This window comes from Electrophorus electricus, chromosome 3 (assembly GCF_041902795.1).
Source record: "Electrophorus electricus isolate QZ-2024a chromosome 3, ASM4190279v1, whole genome shotgun sequence".
Taxonomy (NCBI): Eukaryota; Metazoa; Chordata; class Actinopteri; order Gymnotiformes; family Gymnotidae; genus Electrophorus; species Electrophorus electricus.
In genome coordinates this window covers 22,133,696-22,151,990 of record NC_137499.1, presented here as the reverse complement: position 1 = coordinate 22,151,990, position 18,295 = coordinate 22,133,696, and the positions used below count along the sequence as shown (strand labels likewise).

Here is an 18,295-nt window from a genome sequence, read left to right as displayed (position 1 = left end):
GTTCAAATGGAACCATACAGATCTGCAGCTTGACCCTCAGCTCACAATAGAGGCTACGCTGTTAGCATTAGCATATTTCCCCCCTATCTGAGCACCTGCCATTAACTGGGGAAAAAACTGCACGGGACAAAATCCTCATTTTCATAAATGACGTTGATATTTACTTGATACAAGTAAACAATGCCTTTGATTCAATCCCACTGCTAAAATGATCTAAAGAATAAACGCACCATCTGTGCTAGTCACCCACTCTGTTGGAAAACGCATGGTAGGGGGAGGGTCGCGAGAATGTGTGTGGAGGCGGGGCATTGTGAGGGCGTGTGTGTGTGTGTGCGCGTGCGTGCGTGGAGGCGGGGCATTGCGAGAGCGTGTGCGTGGAGGCGGGGCATTGCGAGAGCGTGTGCATGGAGGCGGGGCATTGCGAGAGTGTGTGCGTGGAGGCGGGGCATTGTGAGAGTGTGCGTGGAGGCGGGGCATTGTGAGTGACAAGTCTAGAGGAATAAAGGGAGTATATTTCAACATTAATGTGGGTCTCAATGTATTTAGGACTCAAATATTTACATTTTCACCCATTCTAACTATAACCACACCCACTGTGACATCTGGTCCAGTCCTGTGAACTTTATATGAATAAAGGAGGCGCTAGAGACCACTGTTAATTACACATTATACTATGCAAATCTGAGACTGAAAGTCCACCTCTTCTGAGCACTTCCACGATAGTCACGAAGGTCCATCACTTCTCAACATTTCAATGCCACTTTGGGCCAATCAGCGCACAGAGAAAAGCAGCGCGGTCAGAGCCCGCTGGCTGCTGACATGCAGGAGCTCGATGTCGTCAGGGGTCAGGACACGCCTTTCACACGCTCAAGCCCCAAATCCTTTCGGTGCTGTTTAAATGCAAATTGTAACACTGCAGGCTCAAAGCAGAGCCCTCATACCCACTTACAGTAATGATGGAAGTGTCAGCACCGTAACGCCGACAGCACGCCACTCAGCAAAAAAAAAAAAAAAAAAAAAGCCAAACCAACCGAGGACCACAGGGGGCCAAACGCGGTTTCCCTCACAAATGAGTCAGCTGCTTGTGTTCCCAGCAACAACAGACACCATACTCCCTCTCTCTCCCCAGTTTCACTACTTGGACTGCAGGCGTGTTGCAGCTCTCAGTAATGACCCCATATGAATATTAAACACACGACGAGGCCATTAGAATAACAAAGGCTGCACACACCGGAGTGCCGTCATCTGTCAGCACCTCCCTGCACACGTTCAACACTCCTCCTCTTATCTGTTTACCTCCACTCGTCCTCCCCACCCCCCACCACCCACCCCCGCACCCCCCCTCATTAGGGAGCCTTTACTAAGCCAAGCTTCCCCTCCCTGTGTGTGTGTGTGAGATCAACTCCGCAGCAGTGTAGGGCAGTCGGCTCATAAACCGTCACACTCACCCCACACCCCATACGCCGCTTTACAAGAGCAGAGGCTTGTCCAGCGCTCGCTGTCCATATAGAGCACCGCCTCTATATACGGTTTAATAAGTGTGAGTGCAGAATTACGCCGCGTGCGCTCTCCGCCGCACCCCAGAACGCGACGGTTATGAGATTGATGACTGGAGGTGAAAGAGGAGGAAGTCAGCTCACGAAAAAGGAGTTATGGGTAGGAGTGCTTAGTCAAAGTGGCATCTTACAACAGTACGAAGAATTGTTTGTTTTTAGTGCACAAAGGCTGACTAGCTCTGCAGGAAGTGGAGTCACGTTACGTGAGAAACACAAAATGATTTGAGACTTTTTTCCTTATTCAAACCCATCTGTCCTACATCCATACCTCAGAGTGCAAGACTCACAATGCTAAGATCAGAAAGAGCCATCATGTATCAACATGTATATGACAAGAACAGAACAAAAAGTGTGTCAGTTAACTAACTGCTTTTAATGTTCTCTTGGCTGGGCCCTGTGTGTGTGTGTGTGTGTGTGTGTGTGTGTGTGTGTGTGTGTGTGTGTGTGTGTGTGTGTGTGTTTGTGTGTACACTTACCACATTGCATGCATGTATGTAGGTGGCAACCTGGGGCTGCTTACTGGAGTACAGTTATATGACCTCATAATCCTCTCAGCCAATAGGAAGTTACGAAAGAGGCTCGCCACCAGCAGATCCTGACGGAAGAGCTTTTGGAAAAGGTCTGGCAAGTGCAGGAAGGAGAAAGTGATAGAGAGAGAGAGAGAGAGAGAGAGAGAGAGAGAGAACTGATTTACCACTTTAAGCCCCACCACACACACACACACACACACACACACACACACACACACACACACACCCTGTAGAGCACCACCTTTGGTGCATGGTTGAACAAACGCCGCTCACAGTTTGTAGTCATGTGACCTGTTTGCTCATGTGACTTTGTTGACCATGTCATGCCTTCAACGTTTCAGTTGCACTCTCGTGAGGGGCTTGTCCGTTAATGAATACGGTGCGCTCACAGACAGCTGTGAGGTTTTGCCAAAGTTTCAGCGTCTCGTGTTCTGTTCCATAAAATTGTGGGACTGGCTGCTGGTGAACAAATGTCCCGCCAGCTCATAACCACACCGATACATTACTGCAGACACTCACAAATAATTATATCGACTCAATTATTAACAGTAATAGCACTGAGGTTGTGTGATCATGCCCCTCTATAAGGTTTTAGAATTGTCTGAGCGCGTGTGTACATGTGTGCAGAGGATTAAAATCCTGAGTGGTTTTCACTAGGCAGATTTCTGATGCAGTGTTTAATTAACTGCAAACAGATGAGGACTTGCTGGCAAAATCACACCCTTAACACACATCTTCTCCCCTCTATTACCCTCCCCTCCCCAGTTACCCTCACTCCTACCCTGTGTCTGAGGACATGCCTGAGTCACACTTTAACCACTTCTCCCTTCACTTATTGTAACAATGGCATGACCTCTGACCTCTGGGCAGGACATTCCACGCGATGGTGTCTGTGATGGCCGTGAAGATCCAGTTGAGCTCTCCTAACGGAGTTCTCCTGTCGTTCAGCCTCCCGGGAATCCTGACCACACACACACACACACACACACCACAATGACCACACACACTTAAGCCTATGGGAGAATCAGTCATACCTATATAAACCAGAGGGAATTTAGTAGAGTATGTCTTTTCTAAGCCATGGTTTCCGTACTTCCCCTCACCGGTCCCTGCTCCCCTCCACAGTGCATCGTGCGGGCTGTGTGCAGAGATAACATCCGCACGCCGGCAGGAGGAAATCTAAATCTAATTCAGTAGGAGCTCTGGCATCACTTAGTTTAACCTTTACGACTGAAAGTGGAAGATGAGAGCTCGGGACAGTAAAGCGGATCGGGTTTACTCGGGAATCCGAGAGGAATTCTCAGGGAGTTTGGGAGCCTGGGTTACTTCCGCTGGCGGTTTGAGGAGGGGCCGTGCTTTCATAAGCGAGCTGCTTCCCTACACAGAGACTGACGCACCAGCCCACGCAAATCAACTCCACCAGGCTTCATAAAGACCATTTACGGGCAAAGAATGAAACATCGGCGTCAGCTGCTGGCAAAAGACTCATATCCTGCTACTTCTGAACACCTAGGATTCCCAAGCATTTCGGGGGAATTCCCAAAGGGCTCCACAATGGCATCTGTGCGTCCGTCTGGAAATCCCAAGACGGACGTTAGTTTGGTCGGGCCCGGCTTCACTTTTCGCGACGAACGTCAGCAGGCAGCTTTAGAGATGCGAGTGGGAAGACCAGCACGCTGTGGAAGAGAGGGGGGTGGAGAGAGACAAATCAAAGAAAGCGAAAGGCAAAGAACAGAAGTGAGGCACGGGGGAAGACGAAAAAAGAGAGAGAGAGATACCGAGATGAAGAGAGACAGAGAGGGAGGGAATCATGTAGCCTTGAAGTCTTTTCTGACAGTTTCTTCCAGCTATGAAGTGGGTTCCGACAAGTATCTGTGCCAAAGCCAATGTCACGATTCCCAGAATCCTTTGTTTGGCCACCATGGCTAAGCTGTGGGCCAGGACCGGACGGACGCCTGTTTCGAAGCGCCGGGATCTGAACCCTTGCTGACGTCACCACTCACACCCCACACACCGGCACTGTTGTTCACTGAGTGGGCGGCGAGGTTTGGGACGGTGCCCGGGAAAAGGTGCGGCCAGCGGGGGAGGGGACAGAGTCCCAGCCCTGCATTCTGGAATGCCGTCTCTGCGCGACAGGGGTGTCCCGGAGATGACAGATGAAGTGCAGGGCATCCCCACTGCACGGCCCCAAGCACTGTGTGTGTGTGTGTGTGTGTGTGTGTGTGCGTGTGTGTGTGTGTGTGAGTGTGTGAGTGTGAGTGAGAGAAGGAGGGAAAGAAGGAAAGAAAGAAAAAGAAAAAAGAGCGAGAGACTGACAGCAAACACATGCAAACTGCAAGGGTGCGCATGAGACGTAACACCTGAACACAAATACATGAGGAGGGTGTTTTATTTAAAATATAGTCCTGCCACCGAAGTTCACCTGAACTGAATTGAGAGGTAGAGATAGCAAACAAAGAGAGAATATTGTACAATAAACCTGAACTGAATTAAGAGGGGGGAAGAAACACACAGAGAGAGAGAGAGAGTGAGGTGAATACAGCGCACTTTAATCCTCACACTTTGGAGTCACAGTTGAAAGTTGACAACATGAGCAGATGGACAGAGAAGGATAGAGAGAGCGGAGGAGGAACGCGATATATACGGAAAGAGAAGCTAAGGGGGAGGCAGCCACAAACAGAGATGGCGGAGAGAGATGAGAGAGAGGAACGGGAGAAAGAAAAAGAGAGAACGAGAGAGAAGGAAGAGTGATTCTTGTCTGTAGTTTGGTCAAGGGCAGAAGTAAAAGATCAAAGTGGTAACGGAGGACTGACGGCTCATCGCTCAGGGTTTGCAATTCCCACCTCTGCGGGTGGAGGTGACATTGGCTCTCCTTTGGCTTCTCTGGAGGCGTCGCTAACAAGCGGGACGCAGGGACCGCTACAGTAACGCGGAGTGATAACACTTCACACCAGTGAAAAGCCGCGGCAGGTCATTGCCCGTAACTCAGTGCCGCCGAGAGGCAGTAAGAATCCAGAAAGACTCCGCAGGTGCCGTTTTTAGGCTCCGCCCCTCGACTACAGCGCCTGCGGACCTTGAAATGTCATATCCATGATGCAGAGATGAAGGATGACGGTAGGGATGCTGTTGGAATGACCTGGAGTCTGCCTTTAGAGAGAGTGCTGCCTCTCGGAAGCAAACGGAATGCAGGGAGACAGGGGAAGGAAGTGGGAAAACGGGGGAACATCGGAATGTATATACAGCTGTGCAAACGTTTGGGATTTAGGATGCTACGACCATGAAGGGCACGCACACACGCACACATCGTTCCTCATAGTGGCACCTAAGACAATGAAGACTGCTTCGTGTATATCCATTACTGCATGTGTGCTCGTGTGTGTCTCAGAGAGAGCGAAATAAAGCTTCATCAGTGCTCTCATACACACGAGTCTTTGTGTGTGTAACAGGTGTCTGTAGCAGTCTGGCAGCAGTAGCTCTTGGTCATGTGATATTCAGTTTGTGAGTAAGTGAGCTCCAGCTGCCCAGAAATCTGGAGGCAAAATGTCACACACACACACACACACACACACACACACACACACACACACACACACACACACACACACACACACACACACACACACACACACACACACACTGCCAGTACTGACCATCACACTTTAGGGGAGCAATAAGAATTACCAGAAGGCCGGTCTAATTGGGAACTACAAACACTAATACAGATTTAAAATTTAACACAAAGATTTAAATTCCTCCATGACAGTCACGTTGTAACAGACCAGAGCAGGCCATCACATTTACAGCTGTAAGTACTACAGCTGAGCCTCTCCCTCTCTCTCTCCCTCTATTTCCCTCTCTTACCCCATCAAATGTTCTCTCTCAATCTTCTCATTCTCCCCCCCCCACCATGTAGAACTGTTTCAGAGGATGTATGTGGAAATCATGGCATTTTTTTACCCAGTCTTTAGCTTCTGGTATGGGCGGGGCTTTGGGAAAGAGTAACGCTGTCTCCACCCTCTGGGAGCACCGCGACTCCCATCTAACCCTAGCTCGGACCCAGCGCTTACGAGGACTCAGGTGTGTAGGAGCGCCGTGGACCTGCAGTCCAAACGTACTAATAAACACGCAGTTAGCCATCTTCTCATGTGGAAGTCGTTCCAGCTACATTGCAAAAGTCCGAGTCATTCTTGCTATGCTTCTCTCCTGGGCTTCTGCCTTACGATATACAGAACAGATACTACATGCATTAAACAAACAAACCAGAAGCAAGTAAGTAACGTAACATTGTGTTTGTGTCCCAAAGTCAATGAGGCTGGGAGGCCTCTGTGGGTTGGTGTGTTTATCTGTCGTCTCTGTTACTAACTACACAGAGCCCAGGCTGAAGACCAGTGCTAAGAGAAGATCCAGAAATGCAAATATCATCTCAGCTCTTTAATTAATCAGTACATTGCCCTGCAATGCCTCGGTGTGTGATTATTAGGAGAGCAAAATGTCATGTGGCCTGCACATGCAGCCTTGTGTAACCCGCGAGTCTTAAAAGAAACCGTGTACTTCCCATCAGCTCCGTAACTAACCAACACGGTGGTCTGTGATCCTTGTTACGTGATCACACCTGTAAAAGACGGTGTGAGGTAAACAGCGTTTTGGAGACGGGGTGGATAATTAATGTGGGGTGAGGAACAGGAGCGACGGTCTCTGAGTGCATCTTCTGTCACTTCCTTTTGGAAAGTGAGCTCGTCATAACAGGTGTGAGGGGCCGTTCCTAAGGGCCCCGGATGCAAGCCAGGCAGATCGGGACTTGCTGGGGTGACGCCGACTGACTGTGATGGGGTTGTGTGTGTCAGGGGTTTCATGGCTCGTGGGTCTCCCTGCAGGACAGAGCGACGGACCTCGGTGGGTCGAAACCGAGCGAAGTGATTCTCAGGATTTTAATATGACCGATCATTCGCTGAAAGATTCGTTTTGCCAAACGCTGTCGCGCATGCACGCGTACACACACACGCGTGTACACACTTATTTTTCTCACAAATGAAACGAATGGAGACATCAGTTCTCCACTCAGAAGGAGGGAGAGCGAAAGAGCAAAAATGTCGATATCAACTCGCTAACAAACTCGCCGGCCGCTGTCGTATGACCTTAAAGGATGGGTGACAAACGACAAAACTTCAGGCGATAAACGCATCAACTGCAGACTGCTGGGTATCAATGTTGCAATTGTCCTTACATCACATATCTTCTTGCATATTTTTATCAAGTGCTTCGTCTTGGGGGTGGGGGTGTGTGTCCTGTAGTAGGAAAGGCGTGTCATGTAGCAATGGCCATTAGTTTCTAAGGCAAGACTGAACAGAATACAAAATATGCTCACTCTATTATGCTGTGTTAAGGACATTCTTAAAACAACCAACAACAACAACAAACAAACAAACAGAACTTGTCCAAGAGTCAAAGTTGTGACATTATGAGTCTGTTTGAAGCACTAAAGAACTCATGTGAAATCCGGCGTAAGCTGTCCTTGACTCAGCGGGAGAGGGGGGGCTCGAGGACTTGTTCCGGTGGGCACATGCGTTCAGGAGAGCAGGTGAAGGTGCGCTATCGTCACGGTGATGAGACTGGAGAGTCTTCACCTGCCCGGTCTCCATGGAAACAAGGATAGCAAGGACCAAGGCAAGACTTGAGAAGCACTGCTTTCCTCAGTCTCTTTTACACACACACACACACACACACACACACACACACACACACGCGCGCACGCTTGCTTCTAGGGCAGAGATCTGGGGTGCAGTGACTCTTCAGTCCAACAGCCATTAATGAAAGTGCCAAAACAGGATGTTTTTGTACAAACAAACACCACCTGTCTTAGTGCTGTGAGCAACTGCACACAAAAGTTACCCAGGTCAACCACTGGGGTGGCGGCGAGTGGGATTACCATCGATCAGGGATGAAAATGGCCTCCTGGAGGAACTCCGGTCCATTCCGTAATGCGCTTGGAGCTCAAATCAAGCCCAGCGCAGTTCTGAGCGTCGTTAAACGCGCTCACCGTGCAGAACCGCGTCGGCAACGCTCTGCAGTCGGCTATAACTGCCTGGCTACATGCACTCGGGAAGTCGCATCCAAATAGGCGGCAGGGGTCGTGACCCTGGAGTGTCAGCGGCACCCAAGAGGGAGTCTTTGTATGCACGATCCTATGTCAACCCACCCTACACATCTGTGTGTGTGTGCGCACGCGTGCGTGCTTGCCTCCAGGAAGACAGGCTGAGCTGTGCCATAAACTGCAGCCGAGCCTGCGTCCCGTTTCAAGGGGATCAGAGACTCTAAACACGGAGGCACTTCAGTCAGCTGGACTCCGCAATCTATGATTCATCACGGCCTCTTCACTAAATCCCACCCATCTCAACACAGCCACAGCTTGGTGAAAGGAGGAGGAGGGGGGGGGGGAAAAGAGAGAGAGAGAGAGAGAGAGAGAGAGAGAGAGAGAGAGAGAGAGAGAGAGAGAGAGAAGGGCTTTATCAGAAAGAAGAGGGTTTATAGCTGTCAGGTTTGGCTTTGAACAATGACAGAGTGTAACACGGGTGAAGGGAAAGAACCATGCCCAAAGATAGAGAAGGGTGAGAGAGAGGGTGAGAGAGAGAGAGAGAGAGAGAGGGTGCAGCAGAGGGTGAGAGAGGGGGTGAGAGTGAAAAAGAATTCCTACTTTTCAATCAGGTCCAATGTCACCCCTGGCACGAGCTTGGCACTTTTCTGCATACAAAACCTGGAGAGAGAGAGAGAGAGAGAGAGAGAGAGAGTGAGTGTTCAATGAAACAACTCACCCTCATACCCACACACCCAGTGAGAAAAGAGTGCACAGAGATATGTGGTATACAAAAATAAAACAAACCCCCCCCAAACAAAACAGCAGAGCACCTGTCAGGGATGTGTGTGTGTGTGAGATGTGCTAGCAGGAACCTCTGTGAATGCTCAGGGCAAACTGGCATTATTTACACTGACAGGGTCGCATTGGCATTCACAGCAAATGATAAGGAAAACAAAACACACACACGCACACAAACTGCATGGAAACAGAAGCAGCGGGCCCTGCAGAGATTTGACAGTTGGTTAATTAAGTTGTATTAGCATTGGGTGTCAGTATTTGGGCTCGTGTTGATATAACATTTGAAGGGCAAGCCAGTATATCACAATATAGTCAGTAATGTGTATATACATACACACAGCCAGCCGAGTGGGGTTTCTGGTAACAGATCTGAGAGGGAGATCTTGGTGGGAAGATAAAGGTGATGTTTTTAGAAAGAAAGAAAACCAAAAAATAATTTCAACTCATCCCTCATGCAAATCACAAACAAACACACACACACACACACACACACACACACACACACACACACAATACAGTCATCCACCCTTCTCTGAGCACACCCACCCTTCCACACACGTTGGCTCTCCCCTGCGCGTCAGATGGTCTATCCCACAGTGGTATTCAGCACCACGGACAGGGCCTCCAGCAGAAACATGCTACCGAGTCTGTGTGCTGCTGTCAAACACCAGCGTCGTAGAGTTTCGTTAAAATACATCACCTCATCTCTCCATCACTCTATCCTCGCCTGTCTAGCTTTTTAGAACAGCACGCTCAGAAAAACGCCATCACTTTGGCTCGTACTGTATACCAGGGATCCTCCACCTGTTCCCTGGTGCGTGATTTCGCTTTGTCCCGCCCGTCATCCCGCGCCACGCTTCGAGCCACACACCAGAATTTAAAGTTCCCTCGTATGCCGTGTGTGCAGCCCTGCTGGAGAACGGCACTGACAGAAATACAGACAGAGATGCAGCGTGGAAGCGACCAAGCAGAACGCCCTGTAGTCGGGCAATCTTAGGAGCGCGACACAAATGACAGAAACGTGTAGCGGTATGACGTAACCCGTGTCTGGCCTTTTGCATTGTAAGCAGCGGGATCTGGCTGAGAGGGAGCCTGTTACAGGGGATTTAAAAGATGCTAAAGATCGTAGCGCAGCTGGCTAACTTTGAAGGAGCTGGAATGGGCATCAGGCCCATGCCGCCACCTCCGCTCAGGACACACACGGCTCTCGCACGCCAGGGTCCACACACAGCACCGGGGTATGAGGTCACAAGCTGGAGGGAAGCCAGAAATGGAACTGGAAGCAGAGTCGGGGCCCGGGACCGAGGGGGTGGGTGGGGCGTAGACTAAATCTGGAACAGGAGCCGGAGGAGGCGGATTCTCCACCCTCTACAACCTGGCCTGCAATTTGGTGGGTGGGGGGTGTATAGAGCAGAGGAAGGTAAATGGCAGATTTTAGGATAAAGGCAAGGGGGCGGAGGTGCATAGAAAAGAGATGATATGGGGAGAAAGAGAGTGAGATGGAGAGTGGGAGGGAGAGAGAGGCAAAGAATGAAGAGAGAGAGAGAGAGAACAGAAAAGAAAGTGCGAGGGAGAAAAAGAATGCGAGTGAGAGGCAGGGAGAGAGATGGTTTCCCCCCCCCCCGACACGCCCCCATTAAGGAGGAAACCTCCCTCACTGTGAGAATAAATGAATCCAGCGTGTGTACAGAAGAGCAGCGCACTGGAGCTCAGACAGCCGGGGTTGCCCGCAACAAAACCCGCCTCGCCACAAGGACCTCGGCTGGTGCTTCAAAGGCACAAAGAGGCGTCTGCAACGTTAGCCTGCGCTAAACCTCAAGTCTCGGGGGGAGCGCGGAAAAGTAATTAACGCCGACGCCCCGCGACAAAGGACTTGTTTGCGCGTCTGGCATTAGGCCGAACTTGATTTTGTTCTTCTATTGACTCTGAAGGCTTGTGAAGAGAGAGAAGGGCATTGAGAGAGGACAGGGAGACAGGACACGCAAGACGTGCAGACGTTCAAGGACAGGCTCGGCGCAGGGAAGCAGGATCAAAGAAACACTCTGATGTTCTTCCGGGGGAGCCTGAAAAGAAGTGATGGGGGGGGGGGGGAGAAACACAGCCGTGACTTGACTCCGCCCTCTTCCTGACGTGAACAGTGACTCCGCCCCCTCTCTGAGCCAAACGGTAGCCTTGATTAGTTCACCGGGGAAGGCAAAACCAAGCCACGAGCAACTTCTGAAGCTTAATTTGTGACGAAGTGCTAACCTTCCTGTTTGCTTTTATCACACAGACGTGTTTGCTAGTGCAACGGTGTCTGCCCAGATAACAAAAGCGGCACCTACCAGGGTTGCAAAAAAGAAACCAGCTTTATTAAAGAAATAAATAAAACAAAACAAAACAAAACAAACAAACAAACAAACAAACAAACCCTCATCCCCTTCCTAATAGCACCCAGAGGCACTGCTGGCACTCTCCAGAAGATTACACAACTCAAACAATAAAACAGCTCTGCCGCATGGGGCCGGCCAAAAAAATGACACATCGGAATGTGAGGGGTGGTGGGGGTGTGTGTGTGTGTGTGTGTGTGTGTGTGTGTGTGTGTGTGTGTGTAAAAAAGCTAAGCGCTCTGTCGTTTTACAGTCCATCTGGACATCTCCGATATTCTCCTTCTTTCTCAGACTATCTTTTCCAGGCGAACTATTAATCGGTAAATTCTGGAGACAGTTTGCGATGCACGGAGTAAATATCGGAGGTATGAATGACGCTTAAATGAGACGTAGACATGTCCTTCTCTCCCGGCCATCTCTTAAACCGCGCCACTCCTCTGTGTCTCTCTGCCCTGCTCTAAAATCATCCCCTTTCACACGATAAATGAGGTATTCTCTCAGTGGCAGGGCATATACTTCAATTCATCTCCAATCCCACTATGCAGGACCCCCAGGAGGGACAGAGAGCGAGGGCGGAGAGAGAATGTGGACATATCCCCCCATTACTGTATATAATCTCTGATCATAACTCACCTGTAGACTCCTGCGTGCAGCTACGCCTGAAGGTCGCACGCCCACACTGAGCCATAAAACACTCAACTCTTTTGATCAGTGGTCATGTGCACACACACGCACATGCTCTCTAGAAGTTTGACCTCAGAGAAGGTGACCTACATGCTGCAATGCCAACTCATGTAACCAGAAATTCACTATAGCGTGTGAGTGTGTTTGAGAGAGAGAGAGAGAGAGAGAGAGAGAGAGAGAGAGAGAGAGAGAGAGAGTGGGAGGGAGGGGTGGAGAGTTACTGGTGGGAACCGGGAGTGATACTGGGCGTCCTCTCTATGGGCGTGTGCCCGGGCCTGAGCTCGCTCTCTCTCTCTACGCACACGCCTGGAAGGTTCCGGAAGCGCCTCCGCTCCCCGGTGGCGGGTGAGTCGCGCTCCGGAACAGCTTTCACGGGAGCAATTAAGGAAAGTTCTGCTAAAAGCTGGTAGTGGATAAGACCCGCGGGCTTCTCACCGACCTGTTCAGCCCGGTCCTGTTAAGAGCCTCTCGGCCCAGATCCTGCTGAGAGCTTCAGGAAATCACTAAATAATAGTGAAATGCCACACAGTAACCAATCACCACACACACAACACAGGTGCTGTGTGTGTAAGTACAAGAGAATACACATTAGCGTGTATTACATGGGCGCGTGCGTGTTATCGTGTATTACATGGGCGTGTGCGTGTGTCTTACCAGCGCAGGGCGATTTTGATGGGCGTGGTCAGACAGGAGGTGAAGAGGTCGGCAGGGAGGTCAGGGTTCATGGGGAGGAGCTCGCTGGCCTCGCACGCCGCCAGCTGGATGCAGTTCTTCATGGATGGCGGCAGCGGCATCTGCGCCAGCGGGTGGTTGGGGTTGATCGCTGCCACCTAGTGAGCAAACAAGCACGGCGGTCAGGCGTGGAGGGGGCGGGGCCTGGGCCTGCGAGGAAGTCCGGAGAGCCCATCAGTCAGCCAGCCAGGCCTGATCAGCAACTTGTATATCTAAGTGCACAATGGGAAACGACACACACATACACGTACATACACATGCACACGTGCATGTGTCTACGAGAAGCTTTACAGAAATGTGCCAAGTAAGTCAGCCTGGTTAAGAAAACGTCTGCTGCTGCCCCCCCCCGATCAAATTAACAGGTCAGCGGGGACACCAAAGTCTCCACCTCGTCTCTGCTGTCCCACGCCTGTCCTGCCGCAGAAGACTTTACCTGCAGTGACTCCTACCATCTAACGTCTGCTGCCACAGACCTACTCTGAAATAAATATGGCAATGGTAAATATGGTACACTGAATATTCGAGATGGATTATGCAAAAAAACGTCTGTGGTAATTAACACATTAGCATATTTGCAGACCTGACGAATTAGCATGCCAATCAGAGCAGCCATTCTCTGCTGGGGGATTAGGAGGCGGAGTTTAATTAAGATGAATGTATTGGAGTGTCAATAACTCAAGAGCGCTTATGACAATGAATCACCTTCTCCCACACACACACACACACACACACACACACACACACACCCACACCCTAAAGCAGCTTGTTTGGGAACCTGTTTTTGCATGTCAAGACTTTATTAAAAATCTTTTAAAAATCCCTAAGTTCACAAGGAGATGCAGACACAGGAATTACTCAAATATCTGTTAAAAGGTTAAAGCAGGGCTCTGAGGCCCAAACCTTGGCACGTACACACACACACACACACACACACACACACACACACACACTTAAAAATAGCATGATAAACCAAACAGCTTGTGTGTGTGTGATAGTTACATAAGTGTGGCGTGTGCGCGGGCAGATTTGGTGAGCAGGGTGGAGGTTGGGTGAGGACTCCCCACCCCACAGCTTCCTCCTGAATTAATAATGTCCTTCCGGAAGCTCTCCATGCGCGCTCTCTCTCTCTCTCTCTCTCTCTCTTCTCCTCTTTCATATCTGTACATCTCCCATTCTCTGGCTCAGTGAAATCATAATGTGGTTCTCTCCCTCTCTCTCTCGATCCACCAGATGCTTTAGGAACCAGAATGACAGCCCACTCCGAGAACGGGTCTCTGACAGAAACACCTCCATTAGAGCTCCGGAACGCCGCCGGGCGGCCTTAAATGGACACGGTTCCGGTCCAAGCACGCCGACTCTGGGCCTGAGTGCCCATGCTGATGGATCTGGTCGGGTGGAAACGTAAATATTAATGAAAACTTTTACGGTTAACCTGAAAAGAATAATGCCACTGAAGACAGAGGGAGGAAGTGCAGGGGGTCGTGACCTCTGATCTGGAAGCACGGCAACAATGAGGAGCACCTCTTTTTCCGAGTCATGTGACCACTCGTGACTGACATTGGAGCAGGAAAGAGAACTATAAGTAAAATGTCCTTTCTGATACAAGACTTAAAGGACACACATACACGCATGCACACACACACACACACACTCACACTCATGCACACAGCAGCTCAATTCAATAGCTGAGCTCTTTTTAAACAGCTATAGCAGAAGACGAGGGTCACTTTCTCTCTTCCTCCCTCCCTCCCTCCGTCTATCTGTCTGTCTGTCATGCCCTTAACTGTTATTGATGAGGAGAGAGGTGCAATCCGGCCTTATCCTCCACTTTCCTCCCTCATTCTCTCCATCACTCTGCGACCCCTGACCCTACGGTTTGGGCTGTCGCCCAGGCTCTCCGTTTCAGTGGATACAAGGGTGTGAGAGAGAGAGAGAGAGAGAGAGAGAGAGAGAGAGAGAGAGAGAGAGAAAGCAGATTGAGCAGACAGGGGTGTGACGCTGCTTAGAAATGTTTCATTGAAGTGGTTTGGAACTTGCAGAGCTTGGAAACATGGACCCTCACTCACTCACTCACTCACTCGTGCGCGCGCACGCGCACACACTCGTGCACAATCTGAGTGAATGTAATTTATAGGGCTTTGTTTTAAGGATTTGTTTTAAGTTGTGGTCTGTGTGTAGTGGATCAGCAGCGTGTAATGTTAAATGATAAACATGTGTGGAGTGGGTCAGGAACGTGTTGGGTTGGTGTGTGTGTGGAGAAGTGTGTGATGGGGTGTGTCTCAGTAGGTCATTGGCGTGGTGTTTGATGTGTGTGTGGAGTAGGTCAGTAGTGAGTTACTGCTGTCATGACTGATTTTTGTTTCAGTACAGATGCCATGTCCCGAATTTCAATAGTGATCCTGAAATGGTACCATGGCACAGTGCCACAGGATACCATGGCACAGTGGCACAGGATACCAGACCTTTGTACCTGCAGAATCCATGTTTCCTAAATAGTGACTTTTCTTTGTCAAAATTCAAAATGGGTGATAAATTTATGAGAATAGTTTCTACATAATTTGTGAGATACCAAACCTAGGTGCCATTCTGATGAGACAGATTAGATGCATCATAATCTCAGAAAACGTTATGTCATACTGCAGGCTGAAGTTTCCCAATAAAAGAAAACAAGAATTCCAATGCTGTGTTTATACAGTACATATGAAATATTAAATGGCCAAGGGCCAAATATCTCAGCACAAAATCTCATTTTGAATTTGCTGTAATTATTTTCTGTTGCGTGAAACTTTCTCACTTTCCTGCTTCAAAAAGATGCACTAGGACACTAAAATACGGCAAGCCCGATCGGTCAAAAGGCAAAACTGAGGCGGGCGCGGTTGTTGGGCCTGTTGCTATCTCAGGAGGGGAAACACAGACACGTGAATAAAACTCCCCAGGAGACATTAACCCAGGACCCCATGGAACCATAACCCTGCCTGTTGAGTGCTCAGAACGATGCCTTCAGCTCTCTGCCAGCGTGGACGACGGGGAGGGAACAGGTCGACCAGCACACGCCTGTCTCCGTGTCCTCTGAAACGGTGGGGACGTTTGTCCGACAGACGCCACACACAACGAAAGTGACGTTGCCACGTTCAGCGTGGTGTTTAAAGGGACTGGACAAAGAGCCAGTCAGAGAATAAAGGATTGCAATTTTCCAAACGTTGCGAGAGTATCACGATACTTTTCACCAATATACTTTGCAATACTAGTAGTGAGGGGTTTAGTGTGTGTGTTTAGTGTGTGAAGAGGTCAGTAGTGTGGTGTTGGGTGTGTGTGTGTGTGCACATGTGATCTGTGTATGGAGGTCATTCTCGTAGTGCGTTGTGTGTGGTGATTAGATCAGTACTTTGGTCATGGGTGTGCACGTGCGCGCTTTGGTGTAGGATGTGTATGTGGGTGCGCTTTGGTGTTGGATGTGTGTGTGTGTGCGTGCGCATTACTGACCTCCAGCTCCTGCTCTCTCTGCAGAGCAAACTGTTTGAAGGACTTGACAATGATGCCGGCATTGGAGCAATCATACACAAAGATGGAGGGACTACCCATCCAGGTCTGCAGGTCATAGATGGAGAGAGGGATGTACTGGGTGTAGTTCTGAGAGAGAGAGAGAGAGAGAGAGATCCAGTACATCACAGGTCAGGTCAGTCTGTGAAGCAACACTGACCTTGGACTCTACATACAGAAACCTTCTCGTCATTGTTGTTGTCAATACTGCTTATTTCCAACACAGAGAGCGTTCCATGGGGAAAGGGCGTGTTGAGACGCAGGATATGCTCATCCCTCCATCTTGTCTGTGTGCACTGAGTAGTCTTTGCCTTTCCCATCATCAGGGGTGCCAGGGTGACCAGCGTAGAAGGGGCTGATGTCAGACATTGACCTTGGAGATGGACCCACATGCATGCGGCATCTCCTTACCTGTGAAAAGCCTGTGTCGTGCCTATGAAGAGCCAATGTCGTGCCTATGTCGTGAGCAAGACTATGTTCACGCAGCAGGTAAAAGTAACCCAAATCTTTTTCTTTACACAGGTGTGTAATCACTGTGGCTGGTTGGACAGTAAAAAAACCAACAAACAAACAACAACAAAAAAACCTCACGGAATCTGACATTTTCGGTTTGGATTTGGGACACTCTTACACGTGGTGCTCAAGTCTGAAGGTATTAGATAAACGGTAACACACGCGGGTCCACGTTTGAGCCACGTTGACCTGCGTGAGTACTGGATGACTACGTTTCAGTTTTGGGCCTTTAGGAGTGCGGCAAGCATGAACAGACCTGACTGGAGACCATCTGTCTGCAGTGTGTGTGTATACGTGTACCTTATTGAAGACCCAGATCTCCCCGTTGACGGTGGGCCGGGGGACCCCGTGGCCGTTGTAGTGGAACAGAACGCGCTCCTCCTTGGCGTTGCGGCGCAGCGACGTGCAGAGTTTCTTCACCTCGTCCACCGTGGGGTCCAGACTCTGCTTGTAGCGTGCCTAGTGGGTGGGAGTTGAAGACGCAGGGCTCCGTTAGGGAGAGCAGAAGGCTGGACTGGCCCCGCCACTGACCCAAATCACAACACCATAGCGCACACAGCGTGTGTGTTTGGGTGGGTAAATCAACCTCTGTATCTGTTTGCTAGGCAGTTGTTCATCTGTAAGGAACTCAAGGGTGCTTGTTCTAACACGAGCCCTCCTTCTCTTCCCCTATAGCCGCTCACATTTAGGACAGTCAATGGCGCATTGGTGAAAATAAAAGCCTCTTCCCTTTCTGGGTAAGGAGGTTTGTTTTAAAACTGGTCTGGGTGCTGTGCTTACACCATGTTAATAAGTACAGGAGTAAACAGACCAAGACTCCATTAGTGCTGTTCCTCAGAGAGAGAGAGAGAGAGAGAGAGAGAGAGAGAGAGAGAGAGAGAGAACGAACAAGGAGAGCAAAAAGGACACAGAGATAGAAAAGAAAGGAGAGAGAGAGAGAGAGGCCGGAGGTTGGGCGCTAATGCGTCTGCAGTGAGAGTGTTTTCCAGAAGCACTTAGTGGGGAAATGTGGTTTCCTAAACCAATCGCACATCGGCCCGGCGCTGCCCAGCACAGACGGAGAGAGCCCGGGGTCAACACACACCTCCGGACGGGAATCGATGGAGCCAGTTTACCAGTCACATGACTGAGTTCCTGTCTGTGTTTAACCATTCATGCCATCATCGGTTCGTTCGTTCGTTCGTTCGTTCAGTCGTTTAAGCTGTCATCAACTGGCATGACTGTATGTAGCATAATATACTAAAGTAAGTAGGACATGAGTGGTGAGTTAAACTAAACTATAAAGACGTACACTGAGCGACGCATTAAGAACAGCAACAATAATAAAGAATAAATAAGCCTTCACTTCCTGTCTGGTGTTCCTAGATGAAAACACTGAGAAATAAAAGAGGAGAGGAGCCAAGGATGACGGTGTGTGTGAGAGTGTGTGTGTGTGTGTGCGCGTGCGTACGTGTGTGCGTGCACGTGCGTGTGTGTGTGCGAGCGAGTGTGTGTGTGTGT

The 18,295-nt window shown here is 49.7% G+C and overlaps 1 protein-coding gene across 11 annotated transcripts in view; it reads right to left on the bottom strand.

Moving 5' to 3' along the window:
• The window catches only part of rptor (regulatory associated protein of MTOR, complex 1), an 80,167-nt gene that overhangs the window by 39,030 nt on the left and 22,842 nt on the right, over positions 1–18,295 (bottom strand). For 9 of the 11 annotated variants that reach the window (XM_081710607.1, XM_081710608.1, XM_081710609.1 and 6 more), the window contains exons 5-10: positions 17,096–17,254; positions 16,226–16,372; positions 12,665–12,840; positions 8,778–8,837; positions 2,947–3,047; positions 2,033–2,177 (exon numbers count right to left, since the gene is read on the bottom strand). In XM_081710607.1, coding sequence (XP_081566733.1) covers positions 2,033–2,177; positions 2,947–3,047; positions 8,778–8,837; positions 12,665–12,840; positions 16,226–16,372; positions 17,096–17,254 — 788 coding nt within the window. The other 2 variants (XM_081710611.1, XM_081710610.1) reach the window with 2 other exon arrangements.